Genomic DNA, 12,050 nt, shown 5'->3' on the forward strand with positions numbered 1-12,050 from the left:
AACACTTAGAAAACAGAAAGAAATGAACATGCAACTTAAACTAGCACCATGAAAATTTTTCTGACCATTTTTACCCAGTTGCAAAAGAGCATATATGTTTAAACATTAATTGAAATTCCAAACAGATATTGCTATCAGAGTATATTTATCAGAACTATTGAAGATTCGTACTGCTCATTCCCAACAAAGAAAAATCATCAGGAAGTAGGTAATAAAAGCTGTTAACTGTTTCATGTCTTGGTCATTCAAGATTAATGTTACACCTATATCTCCTTACATTCCCAAAATATCCCTGGGCAGCCTTTGCCCAAGCAAACACTCTTAAAACCAAATAACGGCAAAAAACACTTGTAAGATAGAAACCTACTGAAAGGTGATTCTATGATCCTTGACCTTACCTAGAGGGACTTAGGTATAATTAAAAGCATTTTATTTAAATAACCTCCCTGCAGTTCATATGACCCTCTATGTTTTTTACGGTTACTGTTACCCTTAATCAACAGGTGTCAACATTAATAATTTACCCCCAAAAAACACAGAATTATGACATATTTTACAGAGAAGGCAATACCTCATTCTTATCTGCCAGTTTTGATGTACTTGTGACAGTTGATAATTCTATGAAAAGTTTCATCCCAGAAGTAGCAACAGAGAAAAGAAGAAACATGAGTGGCTGGTAGGATGGTGAGTTCATGATAAAAACAAGAAACCATTCCTCGAGCACATTTTGGAGCATTCTCTTCCGACACAAAGCAATGCTCTCGAACTGTGGATTGATATGAAATGTATAATAAAATACAAAGAAAAGCTCTGTTCTGAAAAGCAAAACCCAGAATGAATAAGTCATGGAAATCCTTTACCTCCCTGGACAGCCTCACTCCCCAGGTGCTGAAAGATGGCACAGAGAAGAATGACATCTATTGTTCAGGAAGGTTTGTGGGTGGGATCAACCAGTCCCACTAAGTAGACTGTGCATTTGACTTATGAGCAAAAGTTGACCTTTCTCCCCTGAGGAGCAAAACGGAGCAGCCAGAGAAGACGTGATGGAAGCCAATGCCCAGCTCATCCGAGTCATCCAGGAAATGCAGGCAGAGATCAACAAGCTGGAGAAAGAGAACCAAGCCCTCCGGCTGCAGCTGACTTCAAGCAGTCAGAGAAGCCTCGGCTCAGGGGGGCCATCAGGAGATGAAAGGGAAGAGGAAGTCCCAGAAGTTGGTAACCTAGCGAAAATGCCTGAACAATCTCCAGCAACACTTCACGGTGGTATTTCCACTGAGTCAGCATCAGCCGTGCAAGAACACCAAGGTAAAGGAAGTCCATAGTTCTTCTGGGCTGTGCCATCTTTACAGATAGCTTCTAAATAGTAGGTTTATTGTGCAGCTCCCATAACTGCATACTATGGTGTTGACAGTAGCCAGTTTCATCTTTTTTCTATGGAAAGTAAACTTTAAATTCTGAGGCAAACATTTCTTTAGTATCTTTAAGCAACATTGAAATGAAATTCTTTATGTATATTTCTGGAGAGGTAAAATAACAGGTTTGTGAAGATCAGTCACATTAAAAAACAATGTGTTTTTTACTACAAATATTTAAATACTACATGATAGATCACTGAATGGGTATATGTAAGGTGGCATGCTCACTTGTGAATCTTGAACAATGTTGCACAATAATTAAGTGTATGAATATCACAGTCAGACAAATATGGTTGCCAATGATTGGTCATTCATTAGCCACTTGATTCATCTTTCAGTTTCGTTTTCTTCATTTGAAGCTGTTATTATATCAATAAATCCACAAACAACATGTGTTGGCAAGAATTTGGAGGAAAGCAAACCCTTGTACACTGTTGGTACGATTGAAAATTAGTGCACTCACTGTGGAAGACTGTATAGCGGTCCCTCAAAAATTTTTTTAAAAATTACCTTATGTCTTAGCAATTCCATTTCTGGGTATATGTCTTTAAAAACCTAAAACACCAATTCAAAAAGATACATAAACCTCTATGTCATTTAGCGATGTTTATAATAACTAAGATAGGAAGTAACCCAAGTGCCATCAGTAGATGGGTGGATAAAAGAGTGTGGAACATATGTGCAATAAAATATTACTCAACCATAAAGAAAAGAGTGAAATTTTACCCATTGCAACAACATGATGGTCCCAGAAGATTTTATGTTAAGTGAAATAAGTCAGGCAGAGAAAGACAAATACATACCACTTGATTTCACTTAACTGTGGAATTTAAAGAACAAAATAAATGAACAAAACAGAAAGAGACTTATAGATACAGAGAACAGACAGATGGTAGCCGGAGGTGAGGGGGACTGGGTGAAAAAGATGAAGGGACTGAGAAGTCTCATTTGGCAGTTACAGAAGAGTCAGGGGTGCAAAGTACAGCACAAGGAATATAGCTAATAATACTTTAATAATTATGTATGAGGGCAAAGAGGCACTTGAATTATCCATCAGAGGGATCACTTTGTAAAGTATAAAACTGTCTAATCACTATGATGTATACCTGAAACTAATACAAAATAGTATTGAGTGTCAACTGTAATTTAAAAATTTAGAAAAAAGAAAATGTGACAGTACTTAACCTCACATGGTTGTGAGGATTAGCTGCAATAATAGATCCAGTGCTGAGTGCAGCACCAGGTAAACACACAGCAATGTGAATGGCAGAAACCACTGCCTACCCGTGTTTCACCAAGAACTTCACTGTCCTGTATGAAAGAACGGATACACAATTCAACCTGCTGTACAGGGTGAAGGCTTCAAGATGTAGGGTCAATGTGTAACATGTTCTTAACAATCAACTCTCTTAGCTTTTACGGGGAATAATTGTGAATCTGCAGTCTATACGTGAAGTCAGGAACAAGCAGAGCAAAAAACACATCTGTTGTCAGAGCTTGCCCACACAGAGCATATTCAAATAAAATTGATATGCATCATTAAATACTCAAAGCTCTCTTCATATCATCTGCCAAAGGCTTCAGGCAATGCCATTGAGAGGTTCTGAACAGCTTGACGATGAAACGAGTCACACTTACCAGATGCTTTTCTCTGCGAACGAAGTCTCTCTCTCGGATGGGAACCTATGTTTCAAAGATGGAAACAGAATCAGGGTCTCTTCCCTTTTTGTCCAGTATAACTCTAAATCTGAGTAGTTCTGTCAGCTAGTCGTTTAACAAATTTGAAAGCACTACCTATAATGAGGTTTGAACATTTCCTAGTGAAAAGAAAAATACACACTTGTAATATGTCTTCACTTCAGACTTCATAAGCTCTGCATTCTTGACATTTGGGGCTGAGCAAATCTGTACCCTAAGGGTCTGTCCTGGACCTTGTAGGATGTTTAGCAGCTTTCCTGGTTTCCAAGCACTAGACTCCAGTAGTACCTTCCTCCTTTCTCCCCTCTCCAATCATGACATCCCAGATGTCACCTAGAAAATCAAGTTTCTTCCAGTTGGAAACCACTATCTTATCCCAAAGGAAAAAAAGACTCCTTCAAACCTATTTTCTACGATGCTTATCCTAATAAAAAAAGTAAATTGGGTCTTTGTGTATCTTGTACTTTTCTAAAGAAAGTAATGTACTGCTCAAAGAACAGAACATGCCATCAAGCTGAGAGGAGGTTAGAATATTAATAAGACAACTGATATCCTACTTCTTCAGCATAGAGGCAACAACTTCCAATAAGAATATTAGCATTCAGTTTGAAAAGGACGGATGGAAAACATGTGATAAATTTTGAGAACTTAGCTGTTACATGGATAAAACACAGAAAGAAATATGATTTAAATTTGTGCTTGGAAGCCCATTGAATGACCTTAAGTGATATTTACTTATATCTTATATGGGATGCTCTATTATGAAAGTAAGCAACACAGTAAAAATTCCTGATTTCAGCATCCTTGTGTAAAAATGAACAGGTTGAAATAGATGTTCTCTAAGGCCTGTGGCAACTATAAAATTATGTGAGTCTATGACTGTAACATGCTTTATGATCACTCTCTTCTTCTGCAAAAGAGGAAGAGTGATAGAATCTATCCCACGGGGCTATTGGGATGATTAAATGATATAGCACAAGACTCAACATGAGTTACTTGACAGTAGTTTTCTTAATACCATTAGATATGTCATAAAAATGCTACTTGACTTGAGAATAACTTTTTATTAGCAGTTTTAATAAGGTATTTCTAATATTAGTCAAAATTCATACTTGCAATTGACTCATAAGAGTTCAATCCTGAAAGAAACTTTAGAGATCAGCTCCTTATTTTACAGTTGAGGATAGAAGACTCAGAAAGATCAAACACCATGCCCAATTCTCTTTTCAAAACAGAATAATATAGACCTATTCTTTGAAAAGGAGTGATGTGAAATCTTAAGTGTGAGTCTCCTTTAAGAAAGGGAACAATTACCTTGGCCAGTTGGTTCAGTGGTAGAGTGTCAGCCCAGCATATGGATGTCCTGGGTTCAATTCCTGGTCTGGGCACACAGAAGAAGAGACCATCTGTTTCTCCACCCCTCCCCCTCTTGCCTTTCTCTCTCTCTCTCTCTCTCTCTTCCCCTCCCGCAGACATGGCTTGATTGGAGCAAGTTGGCCCGGGACACTGAGGATGGCTCCATGGTCTCCACTTCAGGTGTTAAGAATATCTTGGTTGCTGAACAACAGAGCAATGCTCCAGATGGGCAGAACATTGCCAGATAGGAGGCTTACTGGTTGGACCCCCAAAACACATGCATAGTCTGTCTCTGCCTCCCCTCCTCTCATTGAGTTAAACAAAAAAGGGAACGATTAAAGAGGACTTGAGCAACATCATTTTGGAACTATTCAGAAAGAGGCAATTTGCTACAAGGAAAATAAAAGAAATTCTCTTTATAGAGAACCCCCAGCATTGCTGGACCTCTGAGTCTCTTCAATCTAATCATATATTTTGCTGTAACTAAACTGTACTTGGCAGTGATCTTTAACATTGTACTAATGACCCATGAGGCTGTGTTGAATATATTTTCCTACTTATTGATAACAAACTAAAGGATACAGAATATTGTGACCCAGGGACAGGAAGCAAGAGCCCATTTGCTAATCAGTTGAGTTGGAGTGTAAGTTCCAGATAAGAATAAACATAACTTTACTATCATCAGCATAATTTCCTCTATTGTATTTTTTACCACTTGGTATAAAGAGATTGTTTTATAATCCTTTCTAGCAGAAACATTTATATTTGTTAAGAGTCAAAAACCTGTTTTTAGATCATTCTAAAAGCTATATATCATAGCTAAAGAAAGTGTTTTGAGGTAATTTATAAAGAGTATTTGTAATCAATCATCTCAGATGGATCTGAACTTAAACTTCCCTCAGACTCTTGCCTAAAATTTCATCTTCTGTTCTTCCAAACTATAAAAATCCAGGGCATCCTCCACTTTTTGCAAGGACCATAATAATTTGCCGTCTGTGTTCTGGAGATGTAGGCACCAGACACACATAAAAAATAATTGTGCTTTTGGCATTCCCAAAACTAAACACAGGTCAGGGCTTTCTTATACTTCCAGGCTAGTTCATGGCAAGGCTGTGATGAGAAGTGATAAAGATTTGATGAGCATTTATTAAGAGCTGCAAGAAATGCAAACCAGCATATGAAGTCAGTGTCATTAGCCTCAGGGGTAATAACTAGATGTCTAAGCCAGGGGTTCCCAAACTACGGCCCCGCGGGCTGCATGCAGCCCCCTGAGGCCATTTATCCGGCCCCCGCCGCACTTCCGGAAGGGGCACCTCTTTCATTGGTGGTCAGTGAGAGGAGCATAGTTCCCATTGAAATACTGGTCAGTTTGTTGATTTAAATTTACTTGTTCTTTATTTTAAATATTGTATTTGTTCCCGTTTTGGTTTTTTTACTTTAAAATAAGATATGTGCAGTGTGCATAGGGATTTGTTCATAGTTTTTTTTATAGTCCGGCCCTCCAACGGTCTGAGGGACAGTGAACTGGCCCCCCTGTGTATAAAGTTTGGGGGCCCCTGGTCTAAGCAGAGGTTGAGTGACAGGGTCCGGGTCAGTTAGCACAGCATTAGAGCTGAGAGTCAGACAAACCTAGACTCTCTGAAATGCAGCTCTTTCAGTCAACGTGCTTTAGTTACAAGGAACGGTTCTAGATTTATGCCAGAAAAAGAGAGTTTGTTGGACAACTCTCATGGACAGAAAAAGGACTGGAAACCCTCAGAAACTGCGGCCACAGACATCTCCATCGCTCTCGGCAGCCTTGCAATTTTTCACAGAAGGCATTTTTGCTTCTTTTCATGTGTCTACATTGCTTTCATCTCATATTCAACAGGCTCCCTTAAAATACTTGGACCAACACAAAGACACACAGCTATAGGCCAGCTAGCAGCAGCCCGTTCAATTATTTGTGGCCATTCAGGTGATGAGGCACTACGGCTGCGCAGGATCTTCCAGAATCAGGAGTGAGAAAGCCATCCAGAATTAACATCTCTAGAAGGAGTGAGAAAGCCATCCAGAATTAACATCTCTAGAAGGTCCATGTTCTTCACAGGGAAAGCTTTGTTTTATTATCTTTATGCCTCTGTTCAAAGCTTGTGTTCCCGGAAAGTTCTTACCTGACTGTACTATTCAAAGAGCTTACGACCTCCTCCCTCCTGTCTCTGTCCTCCTGCTCTTATCTGTCTTATTTGTCTTCCTAGAATATATCACTACCTGTTTTGAGTTGGGGGGGGGGTTGGTTAATTGTCTGTTTGCCACACAAGAGGGTAAGTAAGCTCTATGCAGGCAAGAATTTTGGGTTGTTCACTACCATATCCCCATCTCTTAAAAAAGTGTCTGGCAGATGGTTGGCACTCAATTATTTATAAAACTAATCAGTTTATGCCCCCCAAAATAAATAAATAAAAAGCAACATTTTGTTTAGTTAGTGTAAATAAAATACTATCAATATAATTTCCCATTTCTGGACATCATTAAATGCAGAATTTTTAAACTTAAAATTTGTGTCTCCTATATAGGCAACGTCATGATTATTAGACGCTATTCCATTTCCTCACCAACCTATCCATTTGTTCCGAATATCCCCTGGAAATCTGGGGAAAGACACCCCAATGGTAGAATTCTAGAAGCTCGGGGTGTAGTGAAGTCACTTGCATGTTCTTCAGTCAAGAAGCAAGACAATGAAGTAAAGATGTTTGTGGAAGATTCCTTTCCTAGCAAGAGTTACAGCCACGGAGCCTTGGCCCAGCCCGTTCTTGGTTGCAGGTAAGGTCCAGTCGGCCTTACGCTGGTTCACAGGTGCATGCTGGGATGGATGCTGAGACATGCCCCTGGATGAGCAGGTTGCATCTGGTGGAGAAAGCAAAACCAAATAGGCTATTAGGGCAAAATAATTTCCATCTTACTTATGTCCATTTCAGGAATCAAAAGGAACACATTTATTTCAGGTCAAATGGAACTCTCAAATAGAGGCTTCTAGTATGTGGAAAATAGTCTCCACTTTCTCAAAAAAATATTGTTAATGGTCATACTCTCAGCTAGTGATACAAGAGTCAGCAAAAATAAAGAGTGGTGCTTCCAATGCTAGTGTAGTGACAGACTGCTGAGTAAACGGAGACAACAGTCCTGCATGTCTGGGGAGAAGGCAGTCACTCGAGGAGCTGAACTCAGAATCTTCTCCGAGAGAGAGTTGTTCCTTTGGAGCAAGGCACCGAGATGGACTTTTAGTGGCATAAGAAAGGGCCCTTTAGGCATAACTTAAAATGGCCAAAAGACAACGGGATAACTAACCTGCAAGGCAAAGCATAGAGATTGGCGTTTAAGGAGTCAGAAGTAGCCTGAGAACTGAAGGGTGGAGAAAACGTTGGAGAGGCAGGCGGGGAGTTGAAGAAACACACTGGCCAATGGCCCCAGCAGTGGTAGAGCCAAGGGCTCTCTGGGAGGAAGATTGTCACCATCAAGCATAATTGATCTGCTCTGCTCTGCTAGAGTGTGACCTCCCTCTCCCACACTCTGCATTCCTACCTTCCAGCCCACAGGCTGGCCCTGACTCTTTAGCAAGGGTCCCTACGCATTTGTCTCCTAAGAATAAGGGAGAAAAATAAGGAAAAAAAATAGAACCGGGTTTCACGATAGGTTAATCACGGGGAAGAGAAAATGGAAAATGATGGTTGAGAAGACAATAAGGGAATCCACTAATTCAGCAGTGTCAGGAGATCAAATCAAGGAATAAACATAAGTACTATGCTGGCAGGAATTCTCAGAAATGTTGGAAAGAGCTCGGGACTTCCCACAGGATGTGGGGTACCAAGGTTGAGACAGTTTTATTTGAATTTTATAAGACAGGATGAAAATTGTGTATTTACTTATTTAGGCTCTTTGCCTAAAATATATATATACATACATACTTACATGCATACATACATATATAGTCATAGTTATATAAAACCACAAAATGTTCATTGTAAATCCGTTACAAATTACAAAACACAAATGCAGTATTCAAAGTAAAAAGTATAGAAAGGAAGATCTTCCACAGTCCCACACATGAACAATCATCAGTTATATCTTAAAAGCTATCTCTCCAGGCTTGTGTCTACACAGTTTGAAAACACAGAATGCGTGCCTGGCAAGGCTTTATTTTTTGCACTGAACCCATTATATTCTCACAGACCTACACTGCTAATTGAGAAATATGGTAGTATTAACTTTCCCATTTCAATACATATATTTTCTGTGATAGTTTGGGAACCAACCCAATGTTAATAATGTATTATTTTTCTGAAGCAAAACATTTTTCAACGTCCAAGCTGTCAGTGAATAAACTATTTGAACACAATCCATTTCTAATTTGGAATCTACTTTACTTTGAAAGATTGATCCAATTTTAGGGCTATGTTAAAACAAGAAAGTCAGTAATGAATGAAAATCAACAGCTAGATTGGTATAAAATCCAGTAGATACAGAGAGAATTGTTGACTAGAAGAAATTAAACATGTATTTTTAGGGTTGTTTTTTTTTGTCTTTTACTTTCTCAAGGATTAACTAATAAACTAATATGTCATTACATTATTTCTCTGATTTTTTTTCCTTTGGTAGATTTATTTATTTTCTAATAGCTTTCAAAGAATTTTACAAAGATTTATGGAGATCAATTTGTTTTAACTGGGTTTTTGAACAGTCAGACATCATACCTAACTTGCTTGTAAACTTTTCCACTGTTATATCAAGGAAGTATTTTCTAAAATAATACCAATGCCAATATTTCTAAGAACCAATGTGCTCCCAAGACCAGAAATGAGATTTTAATTTTTTCTAAATTTTGACATAGAAATACCATCTTTTCTTCTTATATTTAAGAAAAAAATAATCTCAGGCTGTCGGAAAGATTAGAGGAAAGGTTTATGGAGACTATTAAAATTACAAATGCTATTTTATTCATTTTACTGATAGGAGAAACCAGTTACATTAAAATAAATACGTTCTCTTCTTTCCCTATAATGTGGTTAAGAAGGCAGCCCATGGACTCACATGGCTAAAAGCCCAAGTTCACTCTTTACCAACAACACAGCCTTGGGGAAGTTATTTGTCTGTCTTGTGCCAATTTACTCTTCAATAAAAAAGGAATCATAACAGCGGTGGCCTTATTGCTTTTGTGAAGACTAAATGAGACAGTGAAGTGAGTGCTGACTAAGTAGAAGCAGTTATTATTTTATTGATTCCAATAAATGGAACCACGGGCCTCCCTCCCAAGGGAGGGAGCAGATGTGTCCCCCCAGATGCGGGCCACTAAATACCATTCACTGGCATTATGGCCTTAGCTAAGAAAGAGAAAGACAGAGAAAGCAAAATTTGAAAAAGGCACGCATTTTGAACACTCTTTTTTAAGTTTCTTCCGGGGAGCAGTTTATCCTGGTTTATGTCACTGTTCTGCATAACACGGTCAGAGGGAGAGGGGAAATGGGCCAAATGAAAAGACAAGCGAATGTTGGGTCATTACAGTCACCGCGCTCTGCCTTTATTGCCCAGACGTGATGGATATTCAGTTACTTCAAAGTCCGTAACTGCAGACTGATCTGGATTATAAAATAATTGCCTCAAATTTCTGCTTTATTTCAACTGAAGAGCTTGGATGGAAAAAAAAATGTTCTGCCTGAAACAGCTTGATATTCTTCAACTTTAAGCATTGAGTTAATAACTCTCAGGCATACAGACCCTATCTCTATAGTTTCAAATTTTAGGTTTATCAACATTCTTTTTTTTTTCTTTCTAAAGTTGGAAACGGGGAGGCAGTCAGACAGACTCCTGAATGCGCCAGACCAGGATCCAGCCGGCATGCCCACCAGGGGTTGATGCTCTGCCCATCTGAGGCATTGCTCTGCCGCGACCAGAGTCATTCTAGTGCCTGAGCCATCTTTGCTCCAATGGAGCCTTTGCTGCAGGAGGGGAAGAGAGAGACTGAGAGAAAGGAGAGGGGGAGGGGTGGAGAAGCAGATGGGTGCTTCTCCTGTGTACCCTGGCCAGGAATCAAACCCGGGACTCTTGCACGCCAGGCTGGTGCTCTACCACTGAGCCAATGGGCCAGGGCTATCAACATTCTTTACTGGGCTTAATTAAAGGGCCAATTTCAACACATAGTCTGGAATTATTGTTGAGCAACTAAACAGAAAGAAAATACTATGATATATTTAAAATCAAGTTTTAACACATTAGGCAGTGGTTGGTGACTATGTCAAAATATACTAAATGCCTCATGTAAAAGCTACTAACAAGTTTTATTTCTCTTCTCTTTATTCTGCTTTCCTTAGGGACAAGATGAAGACCGTCAGTTTCCTGTTACCCATGGACATAGCTTCATATCCCCAAAACTCAAGTTCTTTGAAATGCTCACCAAATCAGATCACAAATCAGCTAAGCACCATTACAGAATAGGATGTATGAGGAGGTAACATTAAAGAAACAGGTGATGCCTAAGAGATGGAAACACCATTGGGTCAGTGAGCTCTCCTACAAAGAGCTCTGGCAAAATGCCCAGTAAGACACACAGAGCACTCAGTGTGAGGTCAGTAGACTTGTCAAAGGACTTGGCCAAGAAATAGAAGTGATCACTTTGTGTTGTTGAATAGTCTTTCTATGCAGCACGTGAACAATTAAATGTTAATAAATTAAGCTGTGTGTTAAGTGTTCAGTATCTATATTATGCCATCAGCAAATGCTGTTATTCACATTATAAGTGTTGCTTTCCAGATCAAACCAACAAATCTAGAAAAAAAGTTTTATAGTTGATTAATAGCATAGAAGCAATAGTGGTTATTCCTGTAGTTAATTGTGCAATGATATCTCACTGTCTCTATCTCATCTGGTCTTTTAACAAGCGAACTTGACTTGAAGGAACTGCTGAGCTGAAGCCAGCCCACATGTGGTCTTCTAATATCCTGTGTCACCAGCATTGAGCACAAACACAGCCACTCCAATAGCATGTATTGTGGGCTCAGCACATCTGAGACTGGCTAATGACAAAAATGCTAAACCAGGTTAGAAGAAGTAAAAAAAGGTTGAGGAGCATTACTTAGGGGTTAGAAATCTCAGAACACCCTCAAAAACTTCTAGTCAAGAAAACATCTCCACTTCCTGGTTTGCAGAAATCGTGTACTAATACCAATATCCTTTTTAAACAAATATATTAACATTTCTAGAGTGTTAAAATGTAGATGCCTCAGTTCTGCGCCAGACCAACTGATTTGGCTGGAGAGGTTGGGAGGCAGTTAGAGAGAAGACGAGAAAGTCACATTTCAAACAAGCATTCCCAGGGGATTTCTGCTATAGAGTTATGCTTGCAATCCACTATTGTAAATACTAAGACACATAGTCCAGGGCTTCCCAAATCTGGTGCCAAGTTGAAGTGGCAGGAATTGAAACAAGGAAAGGTTGGAAATGGTCCAATCCCCTGGTCAGCAAACTGTGGCTCGTGAGCCACGTGTGGCTCTTTGGCCTTTCGAGTGTGGCTCTACCACAAAATACCACATGCAGGTACTATCTCGATAA

General features: G+C 39.3%; 1 protein-coding gene across 1 annotated transcript; it reads left to right on the forward strand.

Annotated features, from left to right (window-relative positions):
* The first annotated feature begins 1,043 nt into the window (after window positions 1–1,043).
* CCDC195 (coiled-coil domain containing 195) lies at window positions 1,044–10,937 on the forward strand. The gene is made up of 3 exons (XM_066279872.1): window positions 1,044–1,305; window positions 7,025–7,271; window positions 10,814–10,937. Exons 1-3 carry the CDS (start codon window positions 1,044–1,046, stop codon window positions 10,935–10,937), a joined length of 633 nt encoding a protein of 210 aa, XP_066135969.1.
* The last annotated feature ends 1,113 nt before the right edge of the window (window positions 10,938–12,050 follow it).

Source organism: Saccopteryx bilineata, chromosome 5 (genome assembly GCF_036850765.1).
Source record: "Saccopteryx bilineata isolate mSacBil1 chromosome 5, mSacBil1_pri_phased_curated, whole genome shotgun sequence".
Taxonomy (NCBI): domain Eukaryota; kingdom Metazoa; phylum Chordata; class Mammalia; order Chiroptera; family Emballonuridae; genus Saccopteryx; species Saccopteryx bilineata.